This window comes from Schistocerca cancellata, chromosome 1 (genome assembly GCF_023864275.1).
Source record: "Schistocerca cancellata isolate TAMUIC-IGC-003103 chromosome 1, iqSchCanc2.1, whole genome shotgun sequence".
In the NCBI taxonomy this organism is placed as follows: Eukaryota; Metazoa; Arthropoda; class Insecta; order Orthoptera; family Acrididae; genus Schistocerca; species Schistocerca cancellata.
In genome coordinates this window covers 298,958,278-298,978,625 of record NC_064626.1, presented here as the reverse complement: position 1 = coordinate 298,978,625, position 20,348 = coordinate 298,958,278, and the positions used below count along the sequence as shown (strand labels likewise).

Here is a 20,348-nt window from a genome sequence, read left to right as displayed (position 1 = left end):
CAAGTACTGCAGTGGTAGGTAGATCCTTTGTCTGTTGGGAGGATTATGATGGAGTCATCACCTTTTATGGACTGTAGAGCCTGGAGTTATGCAGAGGACAGGTTAGGGTCATGTTGTAGGGACCTGAGGATGGTTTGTGAAGCAATGCTGTTTGTGTGGAATTCTTGGAAGGCTTTTAAGGGATGATTCTGAGGTGGTTGTGGTGGTGGTGGTGGATGATCAAGTTTAGATTGTGGTCGAAACTGTTTAAGGCAGGGTTCAATATCAGATTTACTGTTGAAAAGGTTTTGGGCTTGGAATGCAAAGTGATATTTTCAATTGACATTGCATGATAAGGAAATTAGCTTCTTCGCCAAAGGAGTACGATGAAATACAGGTTTAGGGCTGAAAGTGAGACCCTTGGATAATACAGATAATTCTGAAGGGGAAAGAGCTTTAGACGATGGATTGAGGATTCTATACAGAAAGATGAAAGATTTATTCATTTTGAAGGGAAACCTGAGGTACTGTTGTGACTGGCTCTTGTGATAAGAGTTATTTTTAATCTTGGAGGAAGTGGTGAAGGCTGTGGAACTTTGAGGAGGGTGGCCAAGCTCAGTTTGTAGAAGAGGAATGGTGACTGATGGTGTGGCTGTTCAGGGAGCTGCAGAAGGACAGGAAGGGAAACACCACTGTTCAGGTAGTTCAGGAGAAGGTGGGATAACTTTTTGAGGTGAAGTCCGGCATGTTGCTGCAGTTTGAAATTGGCTTGGCGGGTGGTACCATCCAGGGAAATATGAGGGGCAGATAACTCCTGGACTTTGCAGAAAGAGAGGAGTGTGGTGGAGTGGAAATTGGCTGATGAGGTGTATAGGTCACAGATTAGCTGTGTAAGAGCAAGAGATTGCTGTATTTGAAACTGTAAATGAGCCTGGTGTAGAGTAAGACCCTACATTCCGTAAAAGGCGATGAGAGAGAGGGAGGGAGGGAGGGAGAGAGAGAGAGGGGGGGGGCATTTTTAAGTTGTCTGGCTTAGTGGACTTCAGGATACCACTTGTTTAGTAATACATATGCTTTAATTATTTTCTTTTGCAATACTGCAAGCCTTCTAACATTTGTTGAAATCCCCAACAAAGATTACATCATAATGAATTACAAATTCAAAGTAACATTTATAGGCTATCTTTAATGTGTCCATTCTTATGCTATTTGACAAATCTCACTCTGGAAATGAAAAACTATTCAATTTATTCGCTAAGTAGTCTGTGTACTTCCAATTTATCTTTTTGTAAAGATTTATGCCTACAATTTTTATATGATTTGCTTAGTGACCTCTTATCGCTGCAAGTTACATTTACATCTTTCCATTCTAATGATGTAGTTCCAAATTGCCACATCTGGATTTTAGTGACATTCAGTTTTATTCCATTTTGATGGAACCAGGATTCAAGTTCCTCCTAAGTATTTATGATGCTGTCTAGAATTTTTTCAGGTGCCTCATTTTCAATTAGACTATTCAAGTATACTCTGCTTGAATATACTGTAAGATACCTGATAAACACTGCAACCAGGGAGACTGAAACATGCCAGTCTGCAGTAGATAACATAATCACTGGTATTCATCTTTACGATCTTACATCTTCTGTTATTATAAGTGCTTTGTCAGACTACCATGCAGTAGAACTAAGTGTGCACATAAAAAAGGTTCCTATACATAGTTGCTATAGATATATTAGGATGAATACGGACCAAAATATCTCATTTGAATAATATTGTAAGGGATGTGGATTGGAACAGTATTCTAATGCCACATTATAGTTATGGCAAATTCTCAACCGAACTATACTACATTCTCAACCAAGCCTGCCCATTAATAAAAAAGAGAATTCAGTCACATGCTGTAACCTGAAACTGGATATCGACCTCAGTCACTGAGGCTAGAGAAAAACTAAGATGGTATGTGTACGCTGTGTTATATGACTTGAGCAATAAAAAATTAAAAGAAGAGTTCAAAAAGTATCAGAAATAGTATGTAGACCTCCTAATTTCAGAAAAACAGAAACATTTTGAAAGTGTCATTTAAAACTCAAATAATATTTCCAAAACATCATGGTCACTAGTAAATAGTAAACTGATTAGAATAAGATAGCAGATCTATTTAACAATTACTTTGCTTCTGTTGGCCCCAGCATAAACAATCAGCTTAAAAATCAGAAATACAAATTCAGAGGAACTCCAGTGTCAGGAAGTATATTTTTGACACCAACAAGTAAAGAAGAAATAATTAAAATAGTGAGTAGCTTAAAGAATTCCCACACAGCAGGATATGCTGATCTTAGTCTGGACACACTTAAGAAATGTATACATAAAATTGCATCACCTTTATCAACAGTTATCAACTTTCATAGGAAGATGGTCTACTTCCAAATGAGGTGAAAATTGCTCGAGTTGTGCCTATTTTTTTAAAAAAGGAAACAGAAATCTAGTAGAAAACTTTCGACCCATTTCTGTTCTTTCAATAATATCCAAAATCTCTGAGAAAGTAATATACATAAGAATCTGGAACTTCCTGGTATGCAAAAAAGTGATTTCTAAGGGGCAGTATGGGTTTGTCAAGGGGTCATCCACCATTAGAGCAGCATCCAACTTAATCGAAGGTGTCACTCAAGCAATACACAATAAAGAACATGTATGTGGCATCTTTCTAGACTTACAAAAAGCATTTGACTGTGTTGATACGACCATATTGCTGGACAAACTGTTGAACTATGGCATTCAAGGCACAGCCCATAATATTATGAGGTCCTACTAGGCAAATAGGAAGCAGTTTGTATTAGCGCTACAGAGGGAGCATACAAGTTAAACACCACTGACATAAATTTTGGTATTGTACGGGGGTCAATATTAGGACCATTTCTTTTTATTACTTATGTTAATGACATTCAGTCCATAAAAAACCATGCTACAGCTACCTTATATGCAGATGATACCATGTTAATATGCCACAATCCAAACTATTTGCAGCTCGAAGTGGAATCTAATAGTGCAGCAGGCTTAATTTTACAGTACTTTAATGAAAACAAACTAAAATTAAACACAAATAAATCTGTCTATATTGAATTTGATCTTGGGAGGCTAAAAACTCATGAAAACCAAATTTTAATGAGTGAGAATTATGGGAAAGAAATGTGCCAGGGAGTCCTGTGTGCCTACGGAGTATCACCTCAGTTGTGCGACTGGATTCGTGATTTCCTGTCAGAAGGGTCACAGTTTGTAGTAATAGACGGAAAGTCATCGAGTAAAACTGAAGTAATATCCGGCGTACCCCATGGAAGTGTTATAGGCCGTCTATTGTTCCTGATCTATATTAACGATATAGGAGACAATCTGAGTAGCTGTCTTAGATTGTTTGCAGATGATACTGTCATTTACCGTCTTGTGAAGTCATCAGATGATCAAAACATTTGCAACATGATTTAGATTAGATATCTGTATGGTGCAAAAAGTGACAATTGACCCTGAATAAAGAAAAGTGTGAAGTTATTCACATGAGCACTAAAAGAAATCAGCTAAATTTTGATTATGCGATAAGTCACAGAAATCTGGGGTCTGTAAATTCAACTAAATACTTAGGGATTACAATTACAAATAACCTAAATTGGAACGATCACATAGATAAGAGAGCAAACCAAAGACTGCGATTCATTGGCAGAACACCTAGAAGGTGCAATAGGTCTACCAAAGAGACTGCTTACACTATGCTCGTCCACCCTATTCTGGAGTATTGCTGTGCAGTGTGGGACCCGCATCAGGTGGGACTGATGGATGACATTGAAAAAGTACAAAGAAGGGCAGCTCGTTTTGTATTATTGCGAAATAGGGGAGATTGTATCACAGACATGATACGTGAATTGGAGTGGCAATTGTTAAAACAAAGGCGTTTTTCACTGCGGCGGGATCTTCTCATGAAATTTCAATCACCAGTTTTCTCCTCCAATTGCAAAAACATTCTGTTGGCACCCACCTACATAGGGAGAAATGATCAAGACAATAAAATAAGAGAAATCAGGGCTCGCACAGAAAAATTTAAGTGCTCACTTTTCCCATGTGCCGTTCGAGAGTGGAACAGTAGGGAGACAGCATGAAGATGGTTCATTGAACCCTCTGCCAGGCACTTTATTGTAAATAGCAGATTAATCACGTAGATGTAGATGTATATAATTTACCTTGTCCTCACAGGTTGTCAGCCTACATCTAATGCTATTAAATTTAAGAAAAATTACAATATTACATATTTCACATTGTCCTGTTTCAAATTCCTTGCCAGTTTCCTTGACGTTCTACTTATCCTCACCGAAGGCCAGCTACACACTTCCATCCACAATAAACTTACTAAGAAACAGCAATACTTACATTTTGACAGTTGCCATTCTTTCCGTGTCGATCTTTCCCTCCCACACAGCCTTGGCATTCGAAGCAAATGTATTTGTTCAGATGCAGCCTCTTTACAGCAATACACCACCACTCTCACCTCAATCATCATGGACCTAACAACAGCCAAGTTCAAAAGCAGATTTCCTGAGCCATCACATCCCCAATTGTAGTACTGCTGATCCCTCCAAACGACAACTTAAGAGCACACCACTGGTCACCCAGTATTTTCCTGGTCTTGAATGTATTCCTCAACTACTTTGACAAGGCCATACCTTTCTAAAATAATGCCCTAAAATAAGATCCATTCCGTCTGAGATTTTACCCACCACACCTAGAACAGCTTTTCATCACCCTCCCAATCCCTGAAATATTCTTGTCAGACACTGTGCACCTTCTGCACCCATCTCCCTACCCTATGGCCCCTACCCCTATGACCATCCCCACAGCAAGACTTTCCATATGCATCCTCCTACCACCAACTGTTCCAGCCCTGTAACTAGAAAAGTGTATACTATCAAAGGGAGAGCAACTTGTTAAATGCCACATACCATATACCAACTGTTATATAAACACTGTTCTGCCTTTTACAACGGCATGACTACCACCCAGTTATCAATGGAGCTCTTCACAGTGCTGTCATATGGACAATGTCATAAGAAATGCACTCCCACTTTCGATTAGTTCTTGTTTTACAATGTTCCACCCTAGTGGACATCCAATGATGACTCCAGGTGCATGAACATGCAGTTCTGCCCCTTGCATTCCCTTCAACCTGATTCAGTGCTAGGTAAGACAGGTGTCAGACTTCGGTTCTTCGGCAGGATGCAGGGGAAATGCAGTCCACAAAGCATACTACTTGAAAATCACTTTTGCAACCAATCCTAGAACAGTTCTCAAGTTTGTGTGTCCCATACAAAACTGTACTAACAGATGGTATTGGATATTTATAAAGAAGAGCAGCATGAATGGTCAGATGTTGGACTTGTGGCAGAGTGTCATGGAAGTGCTGAAAGATCTGAACTGGCAAAAATCTTGAAGGTAGACATCAACCAACCTACGAAAGTTTACTTTACAAAGATTCAAGAACTGGTGTTACATAATGAATCTAGGAATATCTTACAGATCTCTATGAACTGCTTCCTCAGTAATACGCGAAGAGAAGATTAGACTCTCTAACACTATGTAGTGAAGCAGTCATTCTTACCCATGCCCTAAACACAAAGGGAATGAGGATGTATGTTAGTGTGTAGTATTGTCCACTTCAAAGTGGTTTGCAAAATATTAATTGATATGTAGATGTAGAATTTAATTCCATATGAAAGTGTAAGTCTGCATGCTCATTATTTTCATATACCCATTAAAATTTCCATCAGATAACTAGAAAGGGAGCAATTATTGATAAAAAATTAAGCACATGAGTTGCAAATATGTGAAGTTAATGAAAGCCTAAAAAAAGGTAGGAAGGGGGCACAGTGATTTCACTCAGACCATAGGTCACAGATAAAAAATGTTTGAGAACTTTTATTATGGGTGTTGTACAATGGGGAAATCTTGAGTTATTTGTGGGTATTGCTCAACTTTACTCTTTATATTTTCTTTTTTTCTGGTATTGCATAACTAGTGTGGTAGCATTTACAGAAGTAATATCTTACAGTAAAACTGACACGTATATGGAAAGGGAACAGGCTCTCAGCAGTCTGTGCCATGTTGTTGTCTGGATCATAGTATTAGAAAAGAGAAAGCACTTGAGGGTTACTTTGAGGGGATCATTACACTTTTCTTTGATGAAGAGATGTACAGTGAACAAATTACAAAATTCAGGATATGTAGACAAATAAGGTGAATGTGAATTCACAAGTGAAAATAGGATAGTCAGGAAGTAATACCTACAGTAGTAATTGAGAATGAAAGGAGAATAAACAGCAAGTAATGTTGTCTTGTCTCTCAATGCCTGTTATTTCTTGTCTTATAGCTGTCTTCTCAGTTATGAGTATTATTGCTGTTGTCATTATTAATTTTAATACTCGAAATATACTTCTTTCCAATCTTTTTCATTCAGTGATTTGTGTTTCCTCTCTGGCTGAAGTGCAGCAAACCCAGAAAGAAAGTACATTAGTTCGTTCAGTTTTATTATATATCTTGTTGCAGTCTTAATGGTGCAGTGGAATGCAGCATTTGAACATTATCTGCTAGAAGTTGTAGTACCATTAGAAACCAAATGTTTTAATGTGTAAAACTGACAGGTACAGGGGAACTGACATGTAAAATTAATATTATTTTAAAAGAATCAGTCCTATATCATTTTCATCAAAGACTCCAGAATTTCTGGTTTTGAGATCAGCAGGTCCTTATGTAGAAATAAAATGCTACAATCTTTTTTGTACAAACATGTGGCTTGGTAGGTAAGTGCCTACTACAAATCCAAAGGTGTGTCGTTAGATTCCCAGACAGTGCTAGGCTATTTTTTGTCACTTATCATTTCTTTCACTACTGGCACTGGGCATTTATGTGTTACTGTAAAAATGCCAATTTATACCATGGTTTTGGGTCCATGTTAAAGTGTAGTTTCCCCTATAATGCTTTATAATTTCAAAACTCACGGGAAGACAGGCATACCATCTCCAACAGGACCATGCCTAGCAAAGCACTGTGGTGTTCAAACCACAAATATATACTTGTAAATGGTAGTGAAAGTACTGAAGACAAAAGAAAGTAACAGAAAAAGAGGATTACCAATTTATGAGGAATTAAACCTAAACATTCCAGAAGAGAGCAGTTTCTATTAGACATAGTTACCAGTTAAGCAACAGCGATGTGGATTTTGCTATCCTGGGAAAGTGTACAGAAGAGGTTGTAACAGCTGCTCTTAGGGAAAACTGTGACAGGCAAATACTAAACCCTGCAAATTATGTTTCTCCAAAAGGGATGTGATAAATTATCTGTATACTCTAAAAGAAAATAGCAGATCAATAAATAATTGATTGAGAGTAACTGTTAAAAGTTCTTAACACAACATTGGACAAGGGGATATTGGTAATATCTATTAAAAATATTTAAAGAATTAGTGTTGAAAAAAGGCAGCTATTTAAATGAATAATTCTATTTTGCTACCAGTTTCAATCATAAATGATTATTCACAGGTACAGACATCATTTTTGCATCCCTATGTTTGATCAATCATGATGGAGGAAATTACCATTGTGTTAACTCTGATGAAAAAAAAAAAAATGTTATGAACAAATACAAACTGAGATTCTATCATGGATGTTATTACTACCAGCTGTATTATAAAAAACAGTACCTACAATAAACCTTAATAAATAAAATATCTAATAGTATGATCTTTCCTTCTCATCCTGTCCAGTAATTCTCCCCTGACCCAGGGTTCTGTGTGACTTTTCCAAACTCCACCCTTTTTCCTAAACGTCTCCAGTTCTTTTCCTTCACCTCTCTCCCTCCCCCCTCCCTCTTCCTTCCCCCCCCCCCTCCCCTCTATCACCTCCCTCCCTCTTCCTTCCCATTCAGTTCTGCCAGAAGAAGGAGCCATTGGCTCTGAGAGCTTGTGTATGTAAAACCTTTTTTTGTGGGTTTGTGCGCTCCTGCTGCTGCTTGGTGAGAGGATTGTTTATCTATCCAATTACATTATAATAGTGTAGTATGTACTACATATCTCACATTATAACAGTAGAACAGCAGTTGTCAACTGTTGTATTTTCATCTCACTTTTTAAATAGATCTTTTATTTATTCAAAATAGGAACATTCGGTGTATGTTTTCTGTTCTGTATTGAAACAGGAATTAATGACATGCATGATGATATCTCAACTTGGGTTTGATTACATAGTTATTATTGAGTATAACATTTTTTTTGCATCAGATTTGATCTTATAGTTACTGATTCGACTAAAAATGGTCATGTCCACCATCATCTACATCTTGATACATACTCTGCAGGCCACTCTATTGTTGTGATTGTTTACTGCTTGGGATGCTAAGGTTTCTGCACAGTTTTCTGTCACATTTTTGATTGAAACTGACAGCAAAATAAATTTTTAGTTCCATATTCATATTTGCCCGTAAAATTGATGAGACCAAACAGTTAACAGTAACACCATACTTAAACTGGTTTTCTGTTTATTTTGGCTGCCTGACTGATTTAAAAAATGAGAAAGAGCCAGCCCCTCCCGTGCACATCAGTATCTGGCCTGACAGTGTAAGGAGGAGGCTTGATGTTACACAAATTATAATGCTTGCTTTACACTTGTTCCAACATTATCAAAAATAAAGGCGAAGTCCTTAGCTGCATGTAGAAATGTCATCTTGTCAACAAATAAAGTACTGTACAATGAAATAAAATGTGTCATACTGAAGTTAGTGCATACAAGTAGGGTGTAAAAGCTTGTTTTTATCCATATTTGATAAGATTGGTGTTAAAATGTCAGTTCAACCATCTATTCATTCACAATGGAAAAAACTCTAGAATTTACAAGTTTAGAATGTTAAGCTTTCATCATCAGAGTAATACAAGAATTTCTAAAAGTGACCAATATAAGACATAAACAAGTACTGTAAAAGTAATAATAATAAAAAAAAACATGGCTACTTCCCTTGCAGCCATTTCCTTTTAAGATGTACATCCACATCAATGTCAATCAATAAAATAGTTTAGAATGGAATTCCATATGTGTCCTGGGTACTGGCAGTGTCACAGTGACAGCTATGGGCCATGTATCTCCATATGTTTGCTTGGGGGATGTGGCATACAGGAAGATACAAGGGCTACGTATGTGTATGCCTGTTACTATGATGCTGCCGGTACTCAGGACAACATATGGAATTCAGTATTAATCTATTTTAACAGTTAAGTGATGTGGATGTATGTAATAAGAGGACATGAATGCAAGGGAAGCTGCTACATTATTTATTATTTTTAATGCTCTTTTTTGTGTTCTATATTGGTCACATTTAGAGATTATTGCATGATCATTCTGGTGATGAAGGCTTGATCTTTAAAACATGTAATTCTAATGTTTTTTACACTCTAAGTAGGTGGCTGAGCTAACGTTTTAACACTGGAGGAACCTCTATTCTTTTCAAAATTTAGTGATAATTACTTCATAATGCCATTTTGATTAAATGCAAGTATGCTGTGACCATGTTGTTGACGTGATTGACTGCAGCTTGTTACTGGTCACTTATAGCTATACAGTCGCCAACTGGCATATGACAAATATTCTCAACAGTACCACCTTTATTTGTGGGGGTTGGCACAGTGAAACTACATGATCTTTTAGCTGCTGTATCTACCAGTTCATTTGTCCTGATTCACATGTGGCATGATAACTAGCAGAATGACATCACCTTCCCCAATGCCTGCAAAAGGAAGAGAGCATCTGGAGGATTTATGCACTAAATACAGCTACTGAATGCCCTGAAAATCACCTAGAGAGTCAGAGGTTGAGTATGTTTCAGCTACTCCAGTGCCCTCAGTATTGCATGAAACTTGGTATCAAACAATGTGTATTCATTTAGCAGATCTTTTCTTAGGGCACAGGTGGAGAAGATAGATGGAACAGTCAGCTGTGTCCCCATCTTTGCACCCATCAGTCTGCACTACTGTATAATTGTAGTATTTATTTAAGACGTGAAATTAGATCTTAGAAATGTTGTCCAGAGATTAGCACTACCTGTACTTTCTCGGATCTAAAATCAACCTGGACCTTATCAATAATCATGGCTGAAATTTATTCAAAACATGCACTAAGATGTTCTTGTCTGCCAGGCACAGTTTGATCAAATGTTGCTTTACTCTGCCTCCTAAAGCACACATTGATCTCATAGGAATTGTGCGCGATTAGTAGTTGTCACTGAGTGATTAGTGATGGCTACCCTGCCTTTGCTCACAGGATAGGTGTAGGACCTGTTCTGTAAGCCCCAGTAACAAACCATACACCTTTGTGATGCAGTCAGTTGAGGTATGAATGGTATGCAGATCTATATATAATGCACTTGTAATCCAAATGAGACCAAGTGAGCCTCCTCAAAAATAGATTTGTCTCCTATTCAGTTCTTTCTCTTCAGGCTAATAGAATATTCAGGGCTTTGACATGTCTTACCATGAGATCCTATAGATGAGGTAGTTTATCATAAAATATAAGGCTCAGAAAACACAATGACTCTTTAAAATCAGGAATGATATAACTCAGTTTTAGAGCAAAGTAAGGTTGATGCCAGTTATCATAAACACATACTACTTTTTTCCCAAAATACAGAAGTGAAATACTGGTTTCTCCATCCATTCATGTAGCTTTTTAAGTGTTAACTGCAGTTGACATGTTTGGGTTCCAGGGCTAAAGTATGAACAAATATTTGAAAAGTTAGCTACAGACAGGGTATGGTACTCTGGTACTCTGTTGGTCCATCTTGTAAACATTGTAACACTTAAAGGGACTTCCCCAAGAGACTCTGTTTTGTGAGGAATTACCAAGGAGACAAGTCTTGACTCCATGTTCGAAACAGCATATTTCGAGAGAGGTTCTTACTAAGTGGAGGAGATGACCAAGGAAGCACCATGATGTGGTGCTACAAAGTAGTATCATATACTTTGTGCATGTCAAACAAGACCTGACTGTAATGTTGTTTGCTCAGGAACAAGCATTGTATTGTTGGCTCTAGGCATGCCAGATTGTCCAGAACAGATTATCATTTTTTGAAACTACACTGGATGTTGATGATTAGGTTTTTTATTTTCAAAACCTAGGCTAGATAGTTGTTAACAAAAGTGTTCAAGGGCTTTCAGAGGCAACTCACATAGGCCAAACTATGGTAGTTGCTTCAATGCAGGTTATCCTTTACTGATTTTAAGAGAAGTGTCATGGCAGCTTCCCTCCTTGTATCATGATATTTCCCTCCAGACCAAGTTTGGTTCAGAAAGGTAAAACACAACATTGATATTTTAATACGTGTAATGGATCATGTATCCCCATGGAGTGGTGCATGAGAGGCAGTCAATCCAGTCTGTAATTCTCACATGGTGAACATTGCTTGTATTTTTCCTCATTTGCAGTGTCAAAATTAAGTTCCTTATCTCCACACTGTGGTGGTATGTACAAAATTCCAATCTCTGACACTCATAATGTATTATATTGTAGAGTATTGTACTGTTGGGTGGTCTCTTGTGTCTTTATGATCGTCCCATTGTACAAAATGGGAGGATGATGCTTCAAATCCGTGTCTGACCATCCAGATTTAGATTTTCTACAATTTCTCTACATTTCTCCAGGCAAATGCTGGGCTTGTTTGTTTGAAAGGGCATGGCTGATTTCTCTCCCCATCCTTGAAATGATTTTGGCTTGTGCTCTTGTTTCAAACAGCTGTGTCATGTGAACTGTCCAATTTTGGGCTGAAATCCTCCACCTACAAGTACAGTCTACAACTGACCATGAAGTGCATGGCTGAGAATACTTTCCATTGTACCACACATTGACATTTCTTCCTATTCCATTAAGATAACGAAAATAGAGAGACTGACAGCTTAAACCCATTTATTACTCACTGGAATTAGTCTAGTCTTGTCTTCGTGATCAGTGTGGGATTCAGTTTGTAAGTGCCTGCAGTATATTCGTAGATATCCCACTGAATAATTGTCCTTAAAACATTTTCAATGGGTTTTTGCAAGCTTGGGTTTTCCAGCATTTCCGTGACTCTCTCCCAGGAGTCAAACAAATCAGTGACAATTCATGCTGCCTTTTTTTTTTTAATATATGTTCAATATCCATTGTTACCTGTGTTTGTTATGGGTCCTATATGTAAGGAATAGTCTAGGATTGACTGCATTTTCCACTATGTCTACTAAGCCTGCCACTATTTCATATTCTTACAAGTTAGTAAACTCAGGTATGTGTATGAGTTGAAGGATCCCAATTATGAGTAATTGATATTGTAGATTGAGGATACTATGTTTTTGCACTTTGTGTAGAGCTCAGTTTTACATTTCTGAATTTTCAAAGTAAGTTGCCAATATTAACAGCATTTGGGAGCCCTTTTGAAGATCTAATTAGATATTTGTGCAACATTCTACATTTCATTATAGATAATAGAGCCATCTGCAAAAAGTCTGAGAGTACTGTTGATGTTGTCTACAGACATTAATTCAAAATATGAACAGCAAGTGTGTGAACACACTACGTTGGAGCACAGCTGAAGTTACTTCTGCATCTGTTGATTTCTTAACATCCAAGATAACATGTTGCATCCTCTATGCCAAGAAATCCTCAATCCAGTTACAAATTTCATAATTATTAATAAGCATTTTGATAACTGTATCAAATCCTTTTTGGAGGTTACAAAATTCTGTTTCTACCTCATTTCCTTGGGCCACAGCTTTCAAGAACTCATGTGAGAAAGAGTGAAAGTTGATTTTCTCATGACCAGTGTTTTCAGAAATTGTTCTACCTAATTATGTTTAACCTCAGAATCTGCTTCAGGATTTTCTAACAGATCAACATCAGTGTGGTTTCACAGTAGTTTTGTCAGTCATTTCTATTACCGCTCTTATAGATGGTTGTGACATGTACTTGCTCTTAAGAAGTGGGCACTGTTTTCTGTTGGAGTAATTTTAGATAATTATGGTTAACACAGGGGCCAACCCGGCTGTAAATACCTTGTAAAATCTGGTAGGAATTTCGCTGGGCCGGGGGCCTTGTTCAGTTTTAGTATACAGGGTGAACGCAAAGTCTTGCCCTGATTATAACAATTTATTACAGAATAACCATTTGACATAATAATTTACATTTGATACCATTACATAGGTAGCAACTAGTGTGACAAAGACTCTGTCCTTAATATAGTCCCAAGAAAAGGAAGTCAAGGAGTATAATGTCTGTAGAGGAGAGTAATGTCCAGATTGGTGGATTGGAAGGAATGGTCCAACACCCTGGCCAACCTGATCTCCAGACATTAAGCCCCTGGGGCTATATCAAGGACAGAGTGTTCGTCACACTAGTTGCCGACATCGACAAACTGAAGGCTAGGATACAAGCTGCTGTGGGTACTGTGGCAGAAGACGTTACGAAACACCTGGCGGGAACTGGAATACCGCCTTGACATTCTCCGAGCTACCAAGGGAGCACATGTTGAGGTTTACTAATGTAAGTGGTCTTAAAAAAACTAGTAACACTAACCTATGTAACAACATCAAATGTCTAATGGTTATTCTGTTATAAATTTTTATAATCAGGGCAAGAATTTGTGCTCACCCTGTATATCAGTGCCACTTACAAGCTGAGACATAGTTCCTCTACATACTCTGTCTGGAGCTAAATGTTTCAAGTTCCTCCTTGAAATGTGACAGTGCTTTATACTTATCAATGTGACAGTGCTTTATACTTATCTCAGTTACCAAACACATAAATTTTTCTATTGGTTGTAGTTGCTCTTTGTACTTTGGTACTTGTTTCTACAACTGGTTCATGGTCACCAATACCAGTTACAATGCAGACCCCCGCAAAGAAGTCCAGGCCTGTTTGTTGCTATTAGATCTTATATATTTTTGTTGTGAGTGATTTTCTAACTTTTTTTGAGATTAGTCATTGAGTTTTGCTTTACTGGATGTCCAACATTCTTATGCAGCTTATGGACCATTTAATGTTTTTCAGGAAGACATGTTGTGACTCTTTATCTGTAATTATTCTGTATTCTGTAGCCTTTGCAGCTCAAAAAATGTAAGTTTGTGTATGGACTGTTCTTGAACCTTTGCGACCCCATCCACCTCTTCCTTATAGCAGAGTGACGTTGCTCTTTTTCTCTAAAGAGTTGTGAAAAAATCAGTATGGATGTGTCTGAAGCTTTGTTGATTATAATATAATATTATATGGAGTACCCAGTTTTGGATGCTGTCTTGGGTGTTTAAATGCAGCCAGCTGACTAAACAGAGTCCAGTCTGCCTTATAAAGGGTCCACTCTGGCAGTTTGCTTTTGGGTATTGTTCTTTCTAGGAATAACAGACTGACCAGGAAATGGAGGTACCCCACCACTTTCTACTGAACATAGCTGTGTGGGCTGGAGAACTAAATGTAAGATCAGTTGCAGATATTGTGCTGAAATGTGCCATTCCTCTCATTTTCAAAGATGAACATCATCTGATAACAAGAATTCTCAACCACTGACTCATGGGTCATATGCTGGTTGAGGCCCATAGAACCTTGTGTGCATTGAAGTGTCCTAAAAGACAAAATGGTCAGGGAGGTTAGCTCAAAAGCATTCTCAGGGTTGCACTGTGTATTGGTTCTGTTGGTGGCAGGTACACTCAGCAAATTGAAATGTGAGGTGTCTTGTATATTTCACCAGCTGCAGCTTGGAATGTTAGTCTTAATGTGGACGGTGTTTAGTGGTGTTACTGAGGAAGACAAGTGAATCGACATTTATCTTTTCTCCACTAGGACCAACTGTTCTGCGGAGTCTGTAACACCATAGTGCAGGTGTATGGAAAGGTTCAAAATGTTTCTCTTGACATATGCAGAATGGCATAGAAGCCACCAGGAGTTTCTGTACTTCCACATTATTCCTAAAGCAGTTTTTATTGCACTTTAAAACGGGAGCTGTTACTGGTGAAATTTTTGTGCCTACTTTTTTTTTTCTCGATCCATCTTGAAGGGGAAAGAACCATAGAGGATGAAAGATAAGTAGGACTGAGTTGTTTGTTCATTAGTCCTTCAGTGTCAAGTGCCACATCACTGATATTGATATCATTACTCCAGGCTGAATGGTTACCTGAACAGTGTGTGTGTGTGTGTGTGTGTGTGTGTGTGTGTGTGTGTGAGAGAGAGAGAGAGAGAGAGAGAGAGAGAGAGAGAGAGAGAGAGAGAGAGATCTGAATGGTTACCTGAACAGTGTGTGAGAGAGAGAGAGAGAGAGAGAGAGAGAGAGAGAGAGAGAGAGAGAGAGAGAGAGTTTTCTTCTTCTCATTATCTCAGAGGAGGAGAAAAATTGTGTGTCATTAAGGAAGCAGAGTTTGTAGATTAAATATTTTAACACTCACCATATAGCGGAAATGCTGAGTCGCAGATAGGCACAACAAAAAGACTGTCACACATAAACCTTTTGGCCAGTAAGGCCTTCATCAAAATTTGTTGACACACACACACACACACACACACACACACACACGAATGCAAGTCACACCCACATGACTGCAGTCTCAGGCAACTGACGCCACACTGTGAGCAGCAGCAGCAGTGTGTGATGGGTGTGGCGACTGGGTGGGGCTAAGGAGGAGTCCGGGAGGGGGGGGGGGGGGGGGGGATAGTAGGGTACAGTTGGGATGGTGGACAGTGTTGTGCTGTTGGGGTTTCAACTTTCTCTCATGCCCTAAAATGAGAAATATCCTGTCCACTATCCTTCCCAACCCTCCCACAGTGGTATTCTGCCGTCCACCAAACCTAAACAATATACACGTCCATCCCTACACAAAACCCTCCTCCCAACCACTTACCTCATGGTTCATACTCCTGTAATAGATGTAGATGTAAGACCTGTCCTACAAATCCTCCCACCACCACCTACTCCAGTCTGGCCGCAAACACCTCCTGTCACATCAAAGGCAGGCCTGCCTGTGAAACGAGTCGTCTGATCTACAAGCTAAGCTGCAGCAACTGTGCTGCATTCTATCTGGGCATGACAACCAACAAGCTGTCAATCCACATGAATGCCCATCGACAAACTGTAGCCAAGAAACAAGTGGCCCACCCTGTTGCTGAGCATGCTGACCAACAAGTCATCCTTCATTTCAATGACTGCTTTGCAGCCTGTGCCATATGGATCCTTCCCACTAACACCAGCTTTTCTGAATTGCGCAGGTGGGAACTTTCCCTGCTGTATATCCTACGTTCCTGTAACCCACCTAGCCTCAACCTCCATTAGTCATTGTCCTCTCCCATCCAGCCCCTTCCCTGTTCCCATTCCAGCACTACACAACTCTCATTCTTCCACTGCACCTAGTCTTTTTACTTCTCTCCTTTTCTGCTATACACTCCCCGCCCCCTCCCCACTGCCCTTCATCTACCTCCTGATTGCACATAGCTGCCCTACCCTCTTTCCACCTCGTCCCTGAGTGCTCTCCAACAGCATATCACCATCCACCACCCTTACCCTACTATCTCTCTCTCTCCCTGCCAAAGCCTCCTCCTTACCCCCACCCAGTCACCACTCCCATCATGCACTGGTGCTGCTGCTCATAGTGTGGCTTCAGTTGCTTGAGACTGTAATCGTGTGTGTGTGTGTGTGTGTGTGTGTGTGTGTGTGTGACTCAACATCTCCGCTATTCAGCGAGTGGTGGCAACATTCCATTTTACAATATTGTTACATTCCATCCTGGATTTTCTGTTGTTTGATTTTAACAGTTACATGTATTTGCATATGTTGAATATCAGCCTTTGTCTTGGTCATGACCATGGAGTTAGTGGTTGGACTCTTTTTGCACATATACTTGCAAATAGATATGAGATATGCTCCTTCTAGTTGTTGGGTTTGTGTCTATATAGATTTAAAGGCAATCACCTCAATACCTGGGGTTTTCAGTTCTGTAACAAAAATTGTTTTGAAAGTGGGGTACTGTGTTGGTTTAACTGCTTCCTTACTTCAGCATATGGTATTTTTGAGACCTTGTTATTTTGACCCCCCTTTTCCTGTATAAAAATTGGACATTGCTTTAAGCTGAATGGTCACCTGAATAGTTAACATATTTGTGTGTCACGTAGGACTGGTTTTATGCACCACAAAACTTTTAGCACGTGTAGTATATTGTTTGATTTGCGATGTATGGCTATACCATTATTCGTAAAAGAACTTTCCTTAATGTATGCAGGAAATACTATAGAATCAAATCTTAGAGTAAAGACCGTAGTTTTTTCAAGTATCCCGTTTACTTTCCTCATAATGTTTTCATCTTAATGACTCCATCTGCTTTTCACTTTCTGGAGGCCACAAAAATTGATATTTATAATGTCTCTACAAGCTATAAAACTCAGTATAATTCAGTGTACTCTGTAGTACAGCAGTTATTATGTTGTGGGTATGCAGCAGTACATGGATAGCCTATTCCCAAAGCCAGATTATTTTGTCTACAAACTTGTCTATCACTATGACGTAGTTATTTTTGAGTGTGCTCTGTTTAATACACTTCTGTCTGAAAGTTCACCCTGTAGTTACTGCTGTCTCATAGAATATTTTTGATGTTCTTGGTTTGAAATTAATTAGGACAACATATGCAAACTTAGCATTTATTTGGTTAAGAATTAAACACTGTGGTGGCTTTACCATTCTTTTTTGCCAATTGTGCACAGTCTGTTATGTCTGTGCATATATCAATGTGTTAATAGTGATCCTTGGATAAATAATTGGTTTAAATGAATGTGCTAATGAGAAGTCCTCCTTGGTCGAGTGTGAATAATGGAAGGAGTAAATGGAACAACTCATTGTATAGTTTTCAGTCTTGTTTGTGAGCGTATCAAACACTCAATGCCTCAACCACACAGTGAGTTATTGCCATTACTCCTGCCATTAATTAATTAAACTGAACTATTTCTGGCTATTTATTCTCCATAAATACTTATTTATATCTTGTATTGAACATTTATTTCATTGGTTGCCAAGTAATATTTTCATTATATTGAACATATTTCAGTGAAAATAACCAATTTTGAATTTTTGAAAATACAATGTAACTGGATAGATAAAAATATCCATTCACCAAGCGAAGGCAGGAGAAAACACACATGCAAAGGTCAAGGAAATCTGCAAGCTTTCAGAGTCAGTGGCTCCTTCTTCTAGCAGAAGGGTTGAAGGGGAAAGAAGAGGGATGAAGGAAAAGAACTGCTGAGGTTTAGGAAATGGGGATAGTTTGAAAAAGTCGTCCAGAGCCCAGGATCAAGGAAGACTTATCAGCCTGGATGAGAGGAAAGACTAGTGGGGACTGCACTGGATGAGATCTGAAAACCTGAGAGCTCAGAGGTGGAAGACAGGGTAATAAACAAGACATAGATTACTGACAAAACATTGTGCAAGGGTCAAGAAGAGTGGAAAGCTAAGTGCTGGATGTGGGAGGCAGGAAAAATAGACAGGTCACAGAATAAAAGGCATAGAAAACTAAACGGGAGAGAAAAAAGGAAAAGTTCCTGAGAAGAAATGCTGAGACTGAAGAAATCAACATAAATTAAAGCCAGGTGCATGGTGAGAACCAAGGACATATAATTTTGTATATCTTTTATTCTTTCTCATGCAGCGGAAGGAGCCACTGGCACTCAATTACTAGCAAATTTCCTTAATCTTCATATGTGTGTGTCTTCCTGCCTCTGCTTGGTAAGTAGATTTTTTATCTATCCAGTTACATTGAACATAAATTTTAATCTCATACGTTACCTGTCATTGCACTTACTAATATATTTTCAAATATCATGTAATGACCTTACAAAAAGTATGTGTAAACTTCTAATTTCTCCCTCTGATTTTTACTAATGATCTTGCAGAAAATAGTTTTTAAGCTGCAGTTTTTCTTTGCAGTGGGAAATCCAAACAGACTCCTAGACATGACTCATGATGGTGAAATCTGGCTGTCCATGTGTGGGTCAGAAGATTCAAGCTTTTGGAACCCCGAGATGCGTGATGTTGGCCGTTGCTTCCAGGCAGTTATGTTGCAAACACCTACATTGGCTGTACTTGCCACTGTTTCTGCCTATCAGTGGGGGAAGTCTAGAGGTGTACAGACTTGGACTGGAGCTGGTGCAGCTGCACGTGTGCCAGCTTCGTTGCTTCTTGCACTCTTAGGCCCATCGCGGCTGCTGGCAGCACGCATTCGCCAACCTCAGCCATTGTCAGAGCTGTTAGCAGCAGGCACTGGTTTGGTTGCTTGGGCCTCTCATGCTGGCTGTGCTGCAGCTGGTCCTCCTAATGCACTTGTTCTTACACCTATTGTTGCCCAGCTTATCCTGGTTATAATGTCTACACGATCTTCAGTTTTATCTGATGATGGTCGCTTAGTATGGGATGTTGCAACACTGATTTCATTGTCTGTATATATCCTGTCATTAATACTATATTTCAGACAGTATCGTCATCGTCCTCGAAGACAGTCCTGCAGACATTGTCAAGTTCCTGAGAGTGAAGCCAGTGAAAGAACACCATTGACAGGTCAGAAAACATTAAGACAGAGGATGTGCAATATGCTTGTCTATGTATCTTTTTTTTGGAGAGAGAGAGAGAGAGAGAGAGAGAGAGAGAGAGAGAGAGAGAGAGAGAGAGAGGGGGGGGGGGATGTGACAGAGAAAGAGAGAGGTGTTTGAGTATCTGTTTTATTCATATGCACCAATATTTTGTATGTTACCCATAGGGAAATAGCAAACTAATATTTTGCAAGTGGTATGATGCTTTTCATTACTTTCATCCCTTTTTGCCCCCTCTCAAATTTCAGAATATTTCTACAGAAGTAAGAAATTCAAGGGGAGCTGCATTTGTGGAATGACACTGTTACCACATAATCTCAGTTTGGAATTTCTCGGGAAATAGTTTGTAGCAAATGTTAGAAAGTAGTAGCAGTAATATTAATCGTTATTGTAAATGGAGGAAAATCAGCAGACTACTGTTGATACTGAAAGTGATAAGGGCTGACAGATTGGATTGGTGAAGCATTCTAGAAATGCTGGATCACAGTCATCATGGTACATTCTATTTGAAAGCATTGTCTGAGCCCAGCTGAGCTGTAAGTTTCTTTTACATATACCGCTAATATAATGAAAGAAATTATGAAATTGTGATCTAATTTGATGCTGCTTAATAAACCACATGTAAGTATATTTAGTAAATTACCATTCTTGTAGGCAGGGATACATCATGATATTATTCATAGCAGTGTAATATGATACAGTAATGTAACTATTGCATTG

General features: G+C 38.8%; 1 protein-coding gene across 4 annotated transcripts in view; it reads left to right on the top strand.

The window, feature by feature from the left end:
* Window positions 1–20,348, top strand: part of LOC126171916 (ATP-binding cassette sub-family C member 10) — a 395,604-nt gene that overhangs the window by 48,688 nt on the left and 326,568 nt on the right. For all 4 annotated transcript variants that reach the window (XM_049920838.1, XM_049920835.1, XM_049920836.1 and 1 more), the window contains one exon: window positions 18,970–19,596. In XM_049920838.1, coding sequence (XP_049776795.1) covers window positions 18,996–19,596 — 601 coding nt within the window. In that variant the 5' untranslated portion in view covers window positions 18,970–18,995. The remainder of the gene's footprint in view (window positions 1–18,969; window positions 19,597–20,348) is intronic.